Source organism: Phocoena sinus, chromosome 9, assembly GCF_008692025.1.
Source record: "Phocoena sinus isolate mPhoSin1 chromosome 9, mPhoSin1.pri, whole genome shotgun sequence".
Lineage (NCBI taxonomy): Eukaryota > Metazoa > Chordata > Mammalia > Artiodactyla > Phocoenidae > Phocoena > Phocoena sinus.
In genome coordinates this window covers 54,626,567-54,645,612 of record NC_045771.1, presented here as the reverse complement: position 1 = coordinate 54,645,612, position 19,046 = coordinate 54,626,567, and the positions used below count along the sequence as shown (strand labels likewise).

General features: G+C 35.3%; 1 protein-coding gene across 4 annotated transcripts in view; it reads right to left on the bottom strand.

Moving 5' to 3' along the window:
• CFAP69 (cilia and flagella associated protein 69) overlaps positions 1-19,046 on the bottom strand; it is a 69,590-nt gene that overhangs the window by 23,677 nt on the left and 26,867 nt on the right. For all 4 annotated transcript variants that reach the window (XM_032644041.1, XM_032644038.1, XM_032644039.1 and 1 more), the window contains exons 9-15: positions 17,653-17,776; positions 15,343-15,391; positions 15,126-15,247; positions 12,699-12,915; positions 9,963-10,127; positions 7,002-7,120; positions 5,094-5,212 (exon numbers count right to left, since the gene is read on the bottom strand). In XM_032644041.1, the coding sequence (XP_032499932.1) occupies positions 5,094-5,212; positions 7,002-7,120; positions 9,963-10,127; positions 12,699-12,915; positions 15,126-15,247; positions 15,343-15,391; positions 17,653-17,776 (915 nt within the window). The remainder of the gene's footprint in view (positions 1-5,093; positions 5,213-7,001; positions 7,121-9,962; positions 10,128-12,698; positions 12,916-15,125; positions 15,248-15,342; positions 15,392-17,652; positions 17,777-19,046) is intronic.

Genomic DNA, 19,046 nt, shown 5'->3' with positions numbered 1-19,046 from the left:
TAAATAAATTAATTAATTAATAAACTCCTACCCCCATCTTAAATAAATAAATAAAATTAAAAAATTTAAAAAAAAAATGGGGTAAAACATCAAGTCATTTTCTGCAGTAACCACTGAATCCCAATGTACTGGTAGATAGTAAGGGTGGTACTCATTAATATTCATCTCTAAATTTTTTACTATGCTTAATACAGCACTTTGGTCAATAAGACTTTGCTATTGAAACCTAAGATCAGGTTATCATTTTATCACTATATCCCTCTCTTCTCTGCAGTAAAAAAGAAACTAGATATTTGATTAGCCCCATTGTTTATGTGTATCTGGAAGAGAGCTGAGTATTCCAGCTCTCTATATAAACAGAGAATTTGCAGGGGATAAATCTAGTTACTTCATCTTATGGAAATTAATATTCATCAGAGTTTCCCCCCACCCCATGTTTACTGAAGTATAACTGGAATTTTTTAATCTGCATATAATTATTATATATAATTTGGTGAGTTTGCACATATGTATATACTTGTGTTACTATCACCACAATCCAGGTAATAAAAATATTCATCACCTCTAAAAGTTTCCTTGTATCCCTTTGTGGTATTTTTTTTTTTTTTTTTTTTTAGTAGTAAGACCACTGAACATACTAGATCCATGCAATTAACAAATGTTTAAGTACACACAATACCTTACCTTAACTATAGCCGCTATATTATAGAGCAGATCTATGGGCAATGTTGTACTGCAGATCTCTGGAATTTACTGATCTTGTATGACTATAACATTATACCTGGTGAACGATAACACCTCATGCCTCCCTCACTCCATCATTCCACTGTCTACATACTGTTATCTACTTCTACACTTGACTATTTTAGATGCTTTTTTTTTTTTTTTTTTTTTGCGGTACGCGGGCCTCTCACTGTTGTGGCCTCTCCTGTTGCGGAGCACAGGCTCCGGACGCGCAGGCTCAGCGGCCATGGCTCACGGGCCCAGCCGCTCCGTGGCATGTGGGATCTTCCCGGCCCGGGTCACAAACCCGTGTCCCCTGCATCGGCAGGCGGACTCTCAACCACTGCACCACCAAGGAAGCCCTTAGATGCCTTTTATAAGAGAAATTATGTATAAGAGATATCCTTCTGTGAATGACTTATTTCACTTAGCATAATGTCTTCTAGGTCCATCCATGTTCTTGCAAATGGTAGGATTTCCTTCTCTTTTAAAGCTGAGTAATATTCCATTGTATGCATATACCTCATTTTCTTTATTCATTCATCTGTTGATGGACATTTGGGTGGTTTCTGTATCTTTGCTATTGTGAATAATGCTGCAGTGAACATAAGATCTCTTCAAGATCCTGATTTCAATTCTTCTGGATATATACCCAGAAATGAGATTACTGGATCATATGGTAGTTCTATCTTTCATTTTCTGAGGAACCTCCATACTGTTTTCCACAGTGGCTGTACCACTGTGTCTTTCACCCCTTGGTTATGTTTATTTTTAAGTATTTTATTCTTAGAAGTTGCAAATGTGATTATTTTCCTAATTTCCTTTTTCTGGAGTAGTTCATTATTGGTATATAGAAATGCAACTGATTTTTATATGTTAATTTTGTATCCTACAAATTTACTGAATTCATTTATTAGTTCTAACAGTTTTTTGGTGGAGTCTTTAGTGTTTTTTACATATAAGATCATGTCATCTGCAGAGAGAATTTTACATTTTTCTTTCTGATTTGGATGCCTTTTATTTATTTATTTTTTCTTGCCTAACTGCTCTGGGTAGGACTTATAGTACTATATTGAGTAGAAGTGGTAAGAGTGGGCATCCTTGCCTTATACAGATCTTAGAGAAAAAGCTTTCAGCTTTTCACCATTCAGTGTGATATTAGCTGTGGCCTTTTCACATACAGCCTTTATTGTGTTGAGGTAAATTCCTTCTCCACCTAATTTATTGAGAGTTTTTATCATGAAAGGGTGTTGAATTCTGTCAAATGCTTTTTCTGTATACATTGAGATAATTATGTGATTTTTGTCCTTTTGTGATATACCGCATTAATGTGGTATATCACATTGACTAATATGCATATATAGAACTATTCTTGCTTTCCAGGGATAAATTCCACTTGGTCATGGTGTATAATCCTTTTAATGTGCTGTTGAATTCAGTTTACTAATATTTTCTAGAGGATTTTTGCTTCCATGTTCATCAGGGATATTGGTCTGTAGTTCTCTTTTTTATGGCCACACTGCATGGCTTGCAGGATCTTAGTTCCCTGACCAGGGATCGAACCCAGGCCCATGGCAGTGAAAGTGCTGAGTCCTAACCCCTGGACTACCAAGGAACTCCCAATTCTTTTTTACGATGTCTTTGTCTGGCTTTGGTATTATGGTGATGCTGGCCTCATAAAATGAGTTCAGAAGTGTTCCCTATTCTCCTACCTTTCAGAATTCTTCTTCTTAAAATTTTTGGTAAAAATCACATGTGAAGCTCTCTGGACGTGGGCTTTTTTGGCTGGGAGGTTCTTGATTACTGATTCAATCTCCTTATTGTTATTGATCTGTTCAGGCTTTTTATTTCCTCTTGATTTAGTGTCAGTACATTGTATATTTCTAGGAATTTATCCATTTCTTCTATGTTCTCCAATTTGTTGGCAGATGGTTTATAACGGTCCCTTATGATCTTTTTTATTTCTGTGTTATCTGTTGTGATGGCTTCTCTTTCATTTATAATTTTATTTCAGTCTTCTCTCTTTTTCTCTTAGTTTAGCTAAAGTTTTGTCAATTTTCAAAAAAGTTTTATCTCTTCAGAGAAGCAACTCTTGGTTTTGTTGAGTTTTTCTATTCTCTATTTCATTTATTTCTGCTGTAATTGTTATCATTTCCTTTGTTCTGATAACTTTGGGCTTGGTTTATAGTTCATTAAGGTGTAAAGTTAGGATGTTTGACTCTTTTTAAACATAGGGATTTTTCACTATAAACTTCCCTCTTAGTGCTGCTTTCGCTGTATCACGTAAGTTTAGGTATGCTGTGTTTTCATTTTAGTTTTTCTTGAGAAATTTTCTACTTTCCCTTTTATTTTTGTCTTTGACCCAATGGTTGTTCAAGGCTGTGTTGTTTGATTTCCATGCATTTGTGAGTTTTTCTGGTTTCCTTTTGTTATTGATTTCTAGTTGTATTCAGTTGTGGTCAGAAAGGAATGATTTCAGTCTTCTTAAATTTCTCAAGACTTGTTTTATGACCTTACATGTGATTTACCCTAGAGAATGCTCCATTTGTGTTTGTAAAAACAAAAAAGAAAAAAACCCTCTGTGTCTCCTCTCAAAACTACTCTAAATACTTCACTTAGGGCCACCAAATGTGTAGGTTTTTCCTACACAAACCAATTCTTCAATTCTCAGTGGACATTAACTGGGTGTCCTAACAATTCAGTTCAATTCAGAAACTATCTACCTAGGTTAGCATCAGATCTCACAGGTTAAAGGTTCAGTCCCACAAGACGGTGCTGCTTTCCTTCCCCAACCTTAAATTCCGGTCCAGGTTGTCACCTGTGCTTCTGATAAAACAGCTATAGAGTAGCTCACAGATCTCAGGAAAATAGTTTACTTACTAGATTACTAGTTTATTATAAAATGATCCAACTTGGGAACAGCCCGATGGAAGAGATGATCAGGGCAAGGTATATGGGGAAGGGGCGTGGAGCTTCCATGCCCTCTCTCAGCACCTCCAAGTGTTCACCAACCTGGAAGCTCTCTCAATCTCATAGTTTAGGATTTTTATGGAGGCTTCTTTATGTAGGTGTAATTGATGAAATCAGTGGCCATTGATGGTTAAACTCAATTTTCAGCCTCTCTCCCCTCCCTGGAGGTTGAGGGTGGAGCTGAAAGTTACAACCCTTTAATTAACCATATAGTTAGTTCACCTGGCAACCAGGCTCCCATCCTGTGGTTATCTAGGGGCTTTCCAAAATTCACCTCATTAACATAAACTCAGATGTAGTTGAAAGGGGCTTGTTATGAATAACAAAAGATACTACTTTCATCTTTATTACTCTGAAACTATTATAGGAACTGAGGATAAAAGAGCAAATATTGTAACAAAAGATGTTCCCATTGCTCTTATTAATTAAGAAATTATGAGAATTTTAGGAGCTCTGTACTAGAAATGGACCAAATACATATTTTTAAATTATAAATCACAATATCACAGTGATTTAAAAAAATGTGTTTTCTGCTGTTATTGGTAGAATGTTTTACATACATCTGTTAGGCCCATTTGGTCTACAGTCATGAGGGTTTTTTTTGTTTGTTTTTAAACTAATGTGTTGTAGTGTGGCTCTCATGAATTCTACCCAAATAGAAGAAATGTGTCAAGTGTTAATGATATAGGAAACTCAACTAATTTTTCCCAAAGACAAAATTTCATAAATTAATGTTAAGAAAAGTAGTATATATATATATATATATTTGCCCTTTGGAATGCTAAAATGTTTGGGAAACAATATTGATTAGGAAATACCTAATCAACTGGTTTTCAACTTTTTTTTTTTTTTTTTTTTTTGTGGTACGCGGGCCTCTCACTGCTGCGGCCTCTCCCGTTGCGGAGCACAGGCTCCGGACGCGCAGGCCCAGCGGCCATGGGTCACGGGCCCAGCCACTCCACGGCATGCGGGATCCTCCCGGACCGGGGCACGAACCCGCGTCCCCTGCATCGGCAGGCGGACTCCCAACCACTGCACCACCAGGGAAGCCCTGGTTTTCAACTTTTTAAGATAAGATGAGTGAGGAATTCAGCAGTCTTCAAGAATAAGAATAGTGTATGAGTAATAGTAGATGCTTGTGTTTTCCCAGGCCAGGGCAAAATGGAACGCATTCAAATCACAAAAAACAAGGATTTAAGTTTAGATACAAGAATGGTTTTATATTTGAGTGATAGACAAGACTACTTTCCAAAGGATAGTGTCATTTCTGGACTACTGAAAAGAAAAAGGCTTATCTTTCTGCTGTAGTTTTGAGGGAAAAAAATTGGCATACATAGCTACCAAAAGAGGTAATTTTCTTTTACTGTGATTCTATCTAACATGGGTACAGTAATACTCACCAAATGCTGTCCAGTGTACTAAAAAGAAGTACATTATAGCCTAATCCACTCTGTAACTTCTTGGGGTCTGTTTTCATTACATGAAGAATTATATCCACTCCTTCAGTTCCAAAAATTTCCTAAGAGATTTATTTAAAAGTATTTCTTGAAATAAATAAATAATCCTTTCCTTTCCCATTTCATCCTGTCCCCTAAAAGTTTTTCTACCAGAAAAATACAACAACATTTTTAGGAAAATAGTACTGTAATACAATTTTTCTTTTTTAAATTTGTACTCACTTGTTCTCAGGAATTTAAGACAAATTACTGTAAAGCTAGTCATTTTAGAGAGGATATCAATCAACATGCCAGCTTAATGCCCCTTTATATTTTTTCCCTTTCTCTTTCTTTAAAAAAAAGTAAACCATAAGACTTATCCCATGGTTTTCTCCACATTGTAATGAATGTAATCTAACATCATGTCAGATGAGTACTAGATAGCAACAACTAATTTAAGGGGTTAAAATTCTATCATGGAAGATTTTCCAATGTTCCCAAGAGAGAAATAAATTTATAAATAGCAGTTAAAACCTTTAATAATTTATGTGATGTTTTCACCAATTAATATTTGTCTGTTACCAAGTACCTTTCCTATTGTCTTGTCGTTCAGTTCTGGTTCCCAGTAAGCAAGACTATGAGTATTTTCCAGAAGAACACAGGTGCAGGGTGATAGAATATAAGAAGTTCCACGAAAGCCTGGAGGTAAGTATGTGTTTACTGTTCTTTTTGCCTCTCCCTCAAATCACTCTATTGAAACCTTCATAATTTTTAATTTTTATCTTTCCAAATCTATGTCTTGCTATTTAAGTTATTAATCTCTGAGACTCAGAGTTTGCTATGGCATTAAAAAGATCAAAGGGAATTAAGCTCTTTTTCTAACTTTTAATTTTAGGTATGAACCGAATTCAAACCCAAAACATCATTTTTAATGGTACAGCCTCTCTGGAAAACTATTTGCCAGTTTCTTCAAAACATACACCTACCTTATGATCCATTAGTTGCATTCCTAGGTATTTATCCAAGAGAAATGAAGGCATTATGTCCACAAAAAGACTAGTACAAGAATGTTAATTAAAGTTTTAAACATAGTAGTCCCAAATGGAATCAACCTAAGTGTTTATCAATAAGGGAATAGAGAAACAAATTTTGTTGTATTCATACAATACTATTCAGCAATAAAAAGGAATGAATTATTGATACATGCAACAACATGGATATATTTCAGAAATATGGTGCTGGCTGCTAGAAACCAGAACTAATAGAGTAAATAATTATGTGATTACATTCATATAAAGTTAAAAAATAGGCAAAACTAATTTATGGGAATAGAAATCAGAAAAGTGGTTGCCTGTAGGCAAGTGGGGGCATGGCTGCTAAGCGGCATGAAAGAATTTTACAGGGAGATAAAAATATTCTATATTTGGGGCTTCCCTGGTGGCGCAGTGGTTGAGAGTCCGCCTGCCGATGCAGGGGACACAGGTTCATGCCCCGGTCCGGGAAGATCCCACATGCCGCAGAGCGGCTAGGCCCATGAGCCATGGCCCCTGAGCCTGTGCGTCCGGAGCCTGTGCTCCACAACGGGAGAGGCCACAACAGTGAGAGGCCCGTGTACCGAAAAAAAAAAAAAAAAAAATTCTATATTTTAATTGTGATATTGGTTAAATGGATGTATATATTTGTCAAAACCTATCAAACTATATACTTAAGATCTATATATTTTACTGTATGTAATTATACTCTTAAAAAAGAATATTAAATCTGCGTAAGATTAAAAAAACACCAACATTTATGGACATTTACTAAGGAAAAGTTCATAGTGTTATGTGATTGAGAGATCTGAACAAAACTTTGATTCACAGGCATACATACCTTCCTAGGAATATGATGTTCACAAAGACCAGATAAAATAAGTAAAATATCAGATTGAATTTCCAAAAGAATGGCCTCTTCCTTATCATTATACTTGCTTATTGTATTTTTAAAGATTCCTGATTGAAAAAAGTTAAAGAATATAAAGTTACTGAACATTGTATTTTTATTTTGATCAATTACTGTTCTGAAATTCTTTCTTATAAAATTTCAACTAGAAAAATTACTTTTAAAAGGGCTATTTTCATTGTATGGTTTCCTAGAAGCTGTAGACAGAAGATGATAAATGGATTCTTTGGGCTCTCAATACAATCAGTAGCCCCATATATATAGAATTTCTAGTACATAATTACCGGCGTGTCATTAAAAGAAGCCCTTAACAACCTGATACTTCACCAAGCAAACAAAACTGTTTGAAAATATGCAGTTTCATGAGGCAAAGATGTGTGCCTTTGCAAATATATGACTAAAATGCCTGATCATACCTTGCCTCATCTCTTCTTGTCCTTGTGGTTAACAGGGTCAATCTTAAGCAAAGGTGGAAGACATCCCTAAGTACGTTTTCTATTCCTGTTACTTCTTTCTGCATCGTCTCCTTATGTCCACTCGAAGGCATCTTCAACAACTTAGGTAGCAATATTCCCATGTTCTTTAAAAGCTCTTCTTCCAATCAAAATTTTAAAAGACTTGAAAATAGCCACTTACGCTGATGGAATGTCATTCACAATAAAATTTTGCCTCAAAAAAGGACTTTTCCTTTAAGCTTTGTATAAGGAACAAAAGTCATTTTTCCTCAGTTACTAAGGGATCACTGGCATTAGCAGGAAGGTGTGGAGCTATATTTCAAAGTAAAAGGGCCATGGAAATCACAGCCTATTTCCACTGTTGGCTCTGAATTCTTGGTCCTGTTAGGATGAATTACAGCAGGTGAAGGATCAGAGGCTAGGAAGGCTAGGTGAGCATGCTGGAGGCCAGGGGAGAGGCATGCCATGGACAGAGGGCCTATGCTCCCTTATTAGGACACCTTCTAGGAATCCAACCTGGCTGGCCTTGCATCTGCTTCTCCTTTCTAGATTATCTCCTCTTCTTCCTACCTGTGTACAGGGATGTCACTTTCCCTGTTGTCTGTAATAAATGTTATGTTAATACTGAATTATTTTCTTAATATTTTGGTATCCTTTAACTCCCTACGTTTACCTTCTCCTTGCTCTATTCTAACCATTGGATATATTTTTCAGATTTCCTCTTTCTAAAATAGCATTGCACATATAACTTCCCTAATCCAAACCACTAATAGCTCCCCATGCTTAAAGAGAATGAAGTTCAAACTCTATTATGGTATGCCATTCAAAACTCTTTCTAGCTTGGCCTCTGACTAGACAATTAACTTTATCTCATATTTGTCTTCATAAAACTTTGACTCCACTTAAGCTAGCTCTGAACACATCATTAGGTATATTTTGGCTTCATGTCTCTGTTTATGCTGTCCCCTTGCTTGAAAGACCATCTCTCTCCCTCTCTCTCTCTCTCTTCTCTCTTTTTCCTCTTGAAACCAGCCTTACCCTCACACCCTAACTCATAAAGATTCTTGTTAAGATTGCCCAGCATTGAAAACTACCCTGTGGCATTTACTCTCTGTATTACTCACTAGGTGCCTTACTAACAGTGCAGGGTAATGCATGCTATCTTTCTATGACATACACCTTTCCTTTTGTTTTCATTAAGGCAAGGTCCTGAGAGTTCTGTTCTATACATGTTTATGACACCAGTGCCTACACAACAGGTGTATAAACATTTATTTACAATGCAATTACTATTTGTTGAGCTTATTACTACTATAGAGCCTCTGTTAGACTCTGTAAGAGAAGGTTCCTGCCCCTAGGAACTCACATAATAAAGATCAGCTTCTTTCAAGTTAAAGCGAAAGGTCCTGAGAAGAAAAGAACCCTTGCTATTTGCTTTCCCTTCCCCACTTGCTACCCAGGTAAGATTAAGACTTCTTCTTGGATATATGGAAAATTGTATTCATCCAGTTAGGCTGGGGCCTTCACACTGAGTTCTGTATCATGAAATGTACACAGAAGTGATAAAATCTACTTTCAGGTTTGGTCATCCCCCAGTAAACTCATCAAGAAAGTGAATGTTTTTGCCTAGCCCCCTTTTCAATATCCTCATTTTGCTTACTAGTATTATTATTAGAGGGCACCACCCCAATCCACTAATGATGGAAGAGCAGGCACTGAACAGGTAGAAGAGTTTTTGAGTAAGCATTTGTAATTAATTGACATCCAGCAAATTATATCACCTTCTCATAAGGCAGTCACTGAACATGGATATGACAAATATAGCTCTTACTTCTCAAATTCAGGAAAGATTAGGGCCAGAGAACTATTTATTTTTTAAATAACAAAAGGTAGAAAGCTTCTGCTTAGGGGTTCTGAATTTTACACTGAGCTCGCATGTATGTATGTTGGAGATAAAGTGACTTAGCACAGTCAACTCTTTAAGCTGAAAATTAAGGATATCCTTATATTTCACATCAGAAAACCTATGTACATTTCTATATACACCAGTGTACCAGTGTTCTGGTAATGTCAAATGCACTGGAAAATGTAATGTTATCCTCTTTTAAAATGACTCCAAAAGGCCTGGCCAAAAAGTGGTGATCTTACTCCTAGAAGAGTGAAATATAACACTAGCCCATTAAAAAAAAAAAGATAAAGATAATCCTAAATGAAACGGTATCTGAATTAAGTAAACAAATGTTTAAAGGATAAGTGATCATGATGTTTCAGTAAAGACAAACTAATTTATAGCAACAGTATGAAACAAAAATCAAGAAAATATTCAGGAGTTTGTCAGATATAGGACAAAATAAATGTGTAGAAAAACATTTCAAACAAAAGTTCTAATTTATAAACATTCTACTTTCATCAGGACACAAACATGTTATGTTTTTACCTATCAGTTGCTGAATTGCTCTCTTTTCACAAAGATCCTTGTTTATGGTCTCATGCTCAAGGTAGACCATGGCTCTCAAGAGTCTTAAACTGTAACGCATCTGGGCAAACTTGTTTCCACGGCCACCTGTACCATGAAAACTGTTCCCATGACTAAAGAAGGAATCTGTAGAGAAATATTAATAGTTACTTTACATCAAGAAATTTAGATTAGACATCTTTTATATCTATATAAGTTTAAAGAGATATTAAAATTTTGTCATACTTTAGGGTTTTTTTTTTTTTAGAGAAGTAAATATGATTCCATCCCCCTCCTCTTTCTATTTCCAGTACAGAAATATGTTTTTAAATTTTACTCAAATGTATCATTATTGTATGTATCTTCTGTGACTTGTTTCTGTTACTCAACGTTGTTTTTTTTTTGCTGTACGCGGGCCTCTCACCGTTGTGGCCTCTCCCGCTACGGAGCACAGGCTCTGGACGCGCAGGCTCAGCGGCCATGGCTCACGGGCCTAGCCGCTCTGCGGCATGTGGGATCTTCCTGGACTGGGGCACAAACCCGTGTCCCCTGTATCAGCAGGCGGACTCTCAACCACTGCGCCACCAGGGAAGCCCTCAACGTTGTATTTTTAAAATTATTCACATTGTTACAAGTAGATCTAGGTCACTCAGTTTTAACTGCTTTCTACATCCAGTTTATAAATAACAGTTTATCCATTCACTAGTACAAATTGATACAATGAACATTCTAGTTCATGTCCTCTTGTTCCCACTGAGAAGTGTTTCGCCTGTGACACCAGAATCATATACCCACGTGGAATTTTATTAAAGTTGCCAAATTGTTCCCCAAAGTGGTTATATGGATACAATGTATAAGAAATAGATTTTTTCCCAATCTATTAAATGTGAAATGGTAGTTCATTGTTATCTTAATTTGCAGAGCGATTACATTTCTCTGATTACCAGTGGGGTTGAGTGTCTTTTAATTTTTTTTGGAAATTTGAAATTTTCTCCAAAAATTTTGAAGAATTTTCTTGGCAATCTCTATTGTTTGCCTACTTCTCTACTGAGTTATTTTCTTTTTGATATGTAGGAGTTCTTTATGAACCTGAATTCTAATCATTTATCAGTCAGAGTGGTGAGTAAATGTCTTCCCTCAATTTATAGATTATCTTATTCAGATTTTGTAATACAGATATTTCTGTTTTACAGTACTTAATACATTTAATAATCTTTAATAATCTTTTTTGTAGTTAAGCTCTTCTGTATTTAAAAAGTCTGTTTCTACCCTGTTATCATAATTTCCCATGTTTTCTTCTAAGATTTTTACAGTTTAACTTTTTGCATTTAGGCTTTAATTCATTTTGCAATTGACTTTTTTAAACAAGTTGAAAGGATCTAATTTTTATTTTTTCACATGGAGGGCCAACTGCCCAAGAACCAACCTTCTCTCATTGATTGGCAATATAATCCCTGATGATGCCAACCTCCCATATATTCCATTCCACTGGTCTATGCCTGGTCAAGTACCATACAATTTTAATTACTATAGCTTTATGGTCAGTCTTGATAAATAACAAGGCAAGTTCTCTTTCTTCGTTATAATATGCTTTCTTTGAAAGGTTCTTTTAGAAGTAGCTTTTTGTTTAATGCTAAAAAAAAAGTTCAAAATACTGTTCTCAGTAGTGTGTATAGGTTTAGAAATGTGGATTCTGGAGCTAGACTGCCTGCATTAAATCACTTACTATGTGGCAAGGAACAAGTTATTTAACTTCTCTGACTGAGTTCTACCCACTGACCAACAGGGCTAATAATAGAACCTATAACTCCTAGATTTGTTGTGAGGCCTGAGTGGTTTAATACTGCTGAGGGGGTTAAGGCCTATCACATAGTAGGTACTCAATAACTGTTAGCTATCAGGATTCTTCTTGTTAGGCAGCATTTCCTTTTTTTTGCCTTATAGACTTCTGTAAACATAAGTAATATAAAGGAGAGACAGGAGAATTGTTTTATTTAATGCACAGTAATTTAACATGACTAAATTTAGTAACTCAGCATATTAAAAACTAGAGAATAAAAATAAGCTATAATTTTTTCTTCCTCATGGATGAGTGCTATTCTTGATCTAATGAAAATGTACCATACAAAATTATTTCCAGAGCAAAGTTACTACCAGAGAAGAATACAGTATCTTACTTATAATTTTTTTTAAAAAAGAATGTATTTCTTATTTCCCTTCTAAGAATTATGAGAATTGAAATGAAATATTCATACAAATTAGGGCTCTGCTAATTTGGCAGACTACATGTGGCTAGAGATCTAGATCTGAAGCTCCATGAAGGTATGGACTTCATTTATTTTGAACATAAATGTTTCGTTAGTAGCTAAAACAATATATGGTTACTAGTAAGCATTCAATAAATATTTGTTGAATGATTAATTAAAATATTACAGGACAGTATAATTATTGGATGGGCCTAATAATATAAAAATTTAAATCAGTTTATATGAATGATTTATTTTACTGAAAGGTATGCATCAACTATGCTAACATTTACTAATGTCTGACTATAAATGAAATCTCAGGCTTTTTTCCTTAAAACACCATTTAAACACATTAAGATCACAGAAGGCCAGATCTACTAGTTCTCCTTTTAATTGTATTTCTTTTTCTACACCGCCATTCAGTTGAAATATGTAGATTAGAATTTTGACAGGAATCTGAAAGGCCACTTACCTTCACTGTCACACCATTCTAAAAATGCAAGGACGTGAGCATTTCCCTGATACAACATGTACTCGTCTATTAAAAAAGGAGCCACTGATGACAAAGTGGCAATTGCGTGCAGTTGTAATTCTTCATACTGTGCTGCAGACCATTCAACTATTTTGTGTTTCTCAGGCTTTTTAACATAGGTAAACAAAGCCAAAATAACTTTGCCATCAATTAATAGCTATGAGAAAGGGCAAAAAGTACTATGTTAGAAACATAATTAAAACAATTTTATTTAATATAAGAAAATTTAATAAAAGATTTCCAATTTGATGTGTTATTGATGATCATTTCAAAATACTTTCTTCCTAAAGATTCCAAGCTATGTTAAGTACCAGAAATTAAAACAACCCAAAACCAAACTCACTAATAACAACAGTTCACTATGATCCCCCTTTCTGGGATATACACTCTATGGCTGACAATAATATAAAGTAAGTATTAGTTTTTTTAATCTATGCTGCTTATATATGCAGTTTACCTCCCGCTTACGATAAAACCACAGGAGTTGAAAATTTAGAGCAAATAAACTGCTGGTTATTTTTGTCTTCCTTACTTTTGTTTCTTAAAGGAAACATTTCAGAGACTCAATTGTATATATACTTTAAGAAGTCAATTTTGTCTGAAGTTATGATAATAGACTATGGCTATTTTTAAGCATAGGCAACAGAACTTATACAAATATTCTATCCAGTGAATACCAGTCAGGTCACAAGCCATAGTTAATTACACGCCAAGAATTTTAAAACTGTACTGAATCCATGATGTCAATAAAAATAAAACAAAAATGCAAAGCTATTATTCTGATTGATATATATTTATGGTTCACAAGATAGTAACACACCATGTGCTATATTCTATTCAATTTTCTTTTCATCTGGCATTATTCTACAAAGATTTTTTCACAATAAATCTATGAATTTTTCTAAATTTTCTACTATTCCACATGGAAAGAGCACAAGATTTAGAACTGAGAAAACAAGAATAGCAATTAGTTCTAGCACTGCTGTAAGTAGTAAGTGGATAATTTTTTTGAAATACTCTGTGAACTGCACATAACAGTACACATATTCATTATCACTACCATTATGAGCCACAAACACAAACATATGACAGAAAAAAAATTAGTTGATTCCATTGCTCACATAGTGCTTTAAGAAGCTTATCAGTCTTTGTGCCATTTGACTTTGTTGTCAAATAAAATTGGTTTATAAACTATAGTGTAAATTTTATCTTTGTAGCTGTCATTTTAATAGTTATATAATACTCCACAATAATAATAAACCATATTCTATTGAATGATTTTCTATATTGCATTTCAGAAAATACATTTAGCTTCTATGGAGTGTACGTTTTTGATATGAATAATAAAGTTATAACTGTAAAGACAGTTTTTTTCTGAGCATTTTTTAGTATATTCTTCAAAGTGGCATTACCAAAAAAAATTGTTTTTAGCTCTTTTAATCCTCATAATAATTCCATGAGATAGGTGTTTTGACCACTTTGAAGTTGAGATAACTGGAAATTTAGAGACGCTAAACTATGTATTCAATATCACATTGCTAGAAAGCGACAGCACTGGATTCCACCTGACTAAAGCCTTAACCACCATATTATACCACATTTATATTATCACTAATGAAATTGATAGAATGAATCCTCCCTTGGAACTTGAAAGAGTTTTAAGACTAAAATGAAATTTCAATTAATGCAGTAATAACTAAACTAATGGAATTGTTAGTAAGTAGTATATTTTTTTCTGTTGCTTTATAGTTTACAAAGCCTTTATCTCAGTCTCACAACAGAAGGAGGAACTGAGCGTCAGAAAGTTTAGGTGACTTTGCCAAGACCATACAGCTAGTAGGCAATAAGACAGAAGTGAAATTCATTTCCAGTGCTCTTCAAATTATACCATACTTTATGTAGGATATAAAGTATTAAGATAATTCATGGGTAATAAAAATATGTACATAAGGAGGTTAGATCTGTGTGGAGAAAAAGCAGGTTCATACAGTTTGAGATGGGCAGCGTAGAGATGAGCAATTTCCTCCAGCATTAAATCATCCCTCATTACTATGGTCAAAGATAGACTATTAGGCTGGGTGGTCCTATATGGATTTTCTTTCAGTTTATGTTCTCTTATTCAGGAGCTCTAAATATATAAATCTCCACGGTTCTCCTGCTTTTCCTTGGTTTATGTGGTTTAAATTTAGGTAAATTCACTGTTCATTAATAGATAAGAGACATTTTGAAAAAGTGAAATTCCAGTGAATACGAGTTTGTTACCTTCTATGGTAATATATGGGCTGATGAAAGATTTGCAGCTGTGGCTTTTAAAACGTTATACTACAAAGTGAGACAATTTTAATTTTTATTTTGATTACTTTTTACCTGTATAGTAGATAAATCTTTACAAAAGGTCACAATTATATTGAATAGCAATTTCTTCAACTCAAAATCTTCATAGGAATTAGAAAACTTAAGACCTTTTACCAAAGGATTTTGGTTTTTAACTGTGAGAGGGGAAAAAAAGGCAGAGTGAAATAAAAGCTGAAATGATGTATGACTCATTAAGGTAATTACAAGTTGAAAGTTTTATGGTTTTTACCTTCATTAAAGGTTGCAAATAATATCAAATCCCTGGTAAAGCCACACTCCTAATATAAATACACAAAATAAACAGAAGGATGAATTAATTATATGGAAATTAAGTTACAGATGCCCATATTTACTTAATATGTAGGTATTTTTTCATCAGACTCTCCTTGTCATTCATCTGAGTTCATAAAGCACTAATAATAAGGGATGAAAGAAAGAAAATAAAAGCATATAGCCAGATAAACTTTTAATTTATTTAATATTAAACGTACTTCTGTAGGTTCTAAAAAATATTACATTATTCTATGAACATTTTACAAGATACTGTTTAAAATTTGGTAAGAACCCAAAACGTACGGCTAGAAGTAACTTACGTAATTCATTATCTATACCTTCAAGGGATGAAAGAAGGGAAGAAAACAGTTATTTTCAACAGCTTTTCTTCTTAAACACCCCCTGGCTCCCCACCCTGACCCCAACCACTCTCAAATATGTCAAAGGTTTGGTCAAGAGACAACAAACAATTCCTACTTAACATGAAAAGCCCTGAAGAATGACCAGAAAACATTTCAGCGTGAGGGAACTCATTCCTGACAGAGATATCCTAGTTGGACTTCGGACATTAGGGAGAATTTATAGGGACAAACCTTGGGCTTTTGAGTTTGCGACTATATATTCCTACTACTTTAAGATCCATATGGTTTCTTTAAAGTGAGAAGATGTTATTCCTATTGACTCACATTCATGGAATTCACCTGAATGTTTGCAAGGATGCTAATGAGAATTTATTGACTGACCAGGGGCTTCCACAGAAACATAGGCCCACCTACACATTGCAACCTTGACTAGGAAGCTATGTAGGACGTTTTCCCCATTTGCACAGTATAAATTCCATGACTGTTTGGTTTTTTAAAAAATTTTATTGAAGTCTAGTTGATTTACAATGTTGTGTTAATTTCTGCTGTACAGCAAAGTGATTCAGTTATACATATATTCTTTTTCATATTCTTTTCCATTATGGTTTATCATAAGATACTGAATATAGTTTCCTGTGCTATACAGTAGGACCTTGCTGTTTATCCATCCTAGATATAAGTTTGCATCTGCTCATCCCAAACTCCCAATCCTTCCCTCCCCCACCCCCTCCCCCTTGGCAACCACAAGTCTGTTCTCTGTATCTGTGAGTCTGTTTCTGTTTCATAGATATGTTCATTTGTGTTGTTTTTAGATTCCACATATAAGTGATATCATATGGTATTTGTCTTTCTCTGTGTGACTTAGTATGATAATCTCTAGGTCCATCCATGTTGCTGCAAATGGCATTATTTCACTCTTTTTTATGGCTGAGTAGTATTCCATTGTATATATATACCACATCTTCTTTATCCATTCATCTGTTGATGTCTTGGCTATTGTAAATAGTGCTGCTATGAACACAGGGGTGCATGTATCTTTTCAAATTATAGCTTCGTCTGATATGTGCCCAGAAGTGGGATTGCTGGAGCATATGGCAACTCTATTTTTAGTTTTTTGAGGAACCTCCTTACTGTTTTCCATAGTGGCTGCACCAATTTACATTCCCACCAACAGTGTAGGAGGGTTCCCTTTTATCCACACCCCCTCCAGCATTTGTTTTTTGTAGACTTTTTTTTTCAATATTTATTTATTTTGGCTGCTCCGGGTCTTAATTGCAGCACGTGGGATCTTCACCGGGGCATGCTGGATCTTTAGTTGCGGCATGTGGGATCTTTTTAGTTGTGACATGCAGACCTCTTAGTTGTGGCATGCGAACTCTTCATCATGGCATGCATGCAGGATCTAGTTCCCCTACCCCCGACCAGGAATTGAACCTGGGCCCCCTGTGATTGGAAGCACAGAGCCTTACCCACTGGACCACCAGGGAAGTCCCTGTTTTTCTGTAGACTTTTAAATGATGGCCATTCTGACCAGTGTGAGGTGGTACCTCATTGTAGTTTTGATTTGCATTTCTCTAATAATTAGCAATGAGGAGGATGTTTTCATGTGCCTGTTGGCCGTTTGTTTGTCTTCTTTGGAGAAATGTCTATTTAGGTCTTATGCCCAGCTGAGTAAATTATATTTGTGAGTAAATTATAATACATGAGAAGGATCTCAACCTTCCAAAGGGATGCAAAGAATAACTGGTAGAGTGCAAGTATACTGGTGACCATAATGACATTACAATATAACTTGGCATTACAACAAAGTACATAAATGTTACAACATAGTTCAGGACTCCCTCCTCCCCCCACACCCACCACTTCCACAATTAGAATTAAAATGCAATTTGATTCATACTTACAATCATTGGTGCTCCAGGATTTTGAGATATAATTGTTGTGATCACTAATATGTCATTTCTAAGCTGACGATCATAATTACTAAAACCTCTTGTAAACAGATTTTTAAATACTTTCTTCAAAGCCCTAAAAAGTGAAGTCATATCTTTAAAGCCATCTTTCTATGGAAATACCACCTAAGTGTCTACCAACAAAATCTCCCTTTTTACATTTTACTACTCATTTCAAAATATTTCTAATCTTTTCTATACAAATCTGCCTCTAGTTCTCTGAGGGACTAGATAAGAATCCCTCAGTCCAATCTATACCTGGTGGTCAAAGTGACTGCTCTAAAATAAAGATTCAATCACGTCATTTTCCTTTTTAAAATTACTGATACTTAAAGCCTTTTCTTTGTTCTTAGGATAAAGTCCTACCTCCCTACCAAGGCTTATCATGTCTTTCATGTTACAGTCCCTGCTAACATTGTTAGCTTCATCTTTTACTATTCCACCCTGTAGTTTTTGCTCTCACTATATTGAATTTCTTTCAATTTTTTTGATTTTGCTAAATTCTTCTTTCACTTCTGTTCCCCTGTCTAGGATGCTCTCTGCATGCAGAACTCTTGTGTTGCTAAGTCACATTTATCATTCAGATACCAGATTAGGGTTTATTAGGAAGTGCTGATTAACTCTCCAAGTCTGGGTCAGGTTCCCTGTACAATGGGCATTTGTTGTGTTATCTTCTAGGAGCCACTTGTCCTTCTTGTGATAATAGTACCCTTATGTTTATTTAGGCATTCACTCTTTACCCACTTTTGGTCTTGTAAAGCTGCCTTCCACTAAAAGGAAGCGAGTTAGAGCATTCCTTCTTTCTGTCACTGTAACTCACTCTGAAATGGGCATATGGCCAACACCAGACCTAAGGGTCAACAGGGACTCAATTAGAAGGATTTCATTTGAGCTTTTGGAATAGCAAGTCTTATCTTCTGCTTGGTTTGGGGTTGTGATTATGTGAAGCTAGACTTTGTAGGTCTTACCATATGGATCTTGAGACTAAAGCCAACACCGTGGAAAATAGTGCAGAGGGATGAAGAGGGCCCAAGTCCTGATATTTGCTGAGCCTTGAATACAGCTGCACATGAAACCAGTTTTATCCTTGACTTTGTAGTTACATGAGCCCATAAAATTTCCTATTCGGTTTAAATCAGTTGGGTTGGGGGTTCAGTTGCTTGCAAACAAAACTGTGCTGATCCACCATCTTCAGGAGAACATGAAGGACCTTGCAGTAATCTCTTTCATAACATTTAGTATGCTCTCTTTTAGTTGCCTATTTACTTGTCTCTATCCCTTAACATAATGCAAGTGCCGTGAAAGCAGAGACCATTTCTGTATTGTTTTCAGTTGTATTTCCACAG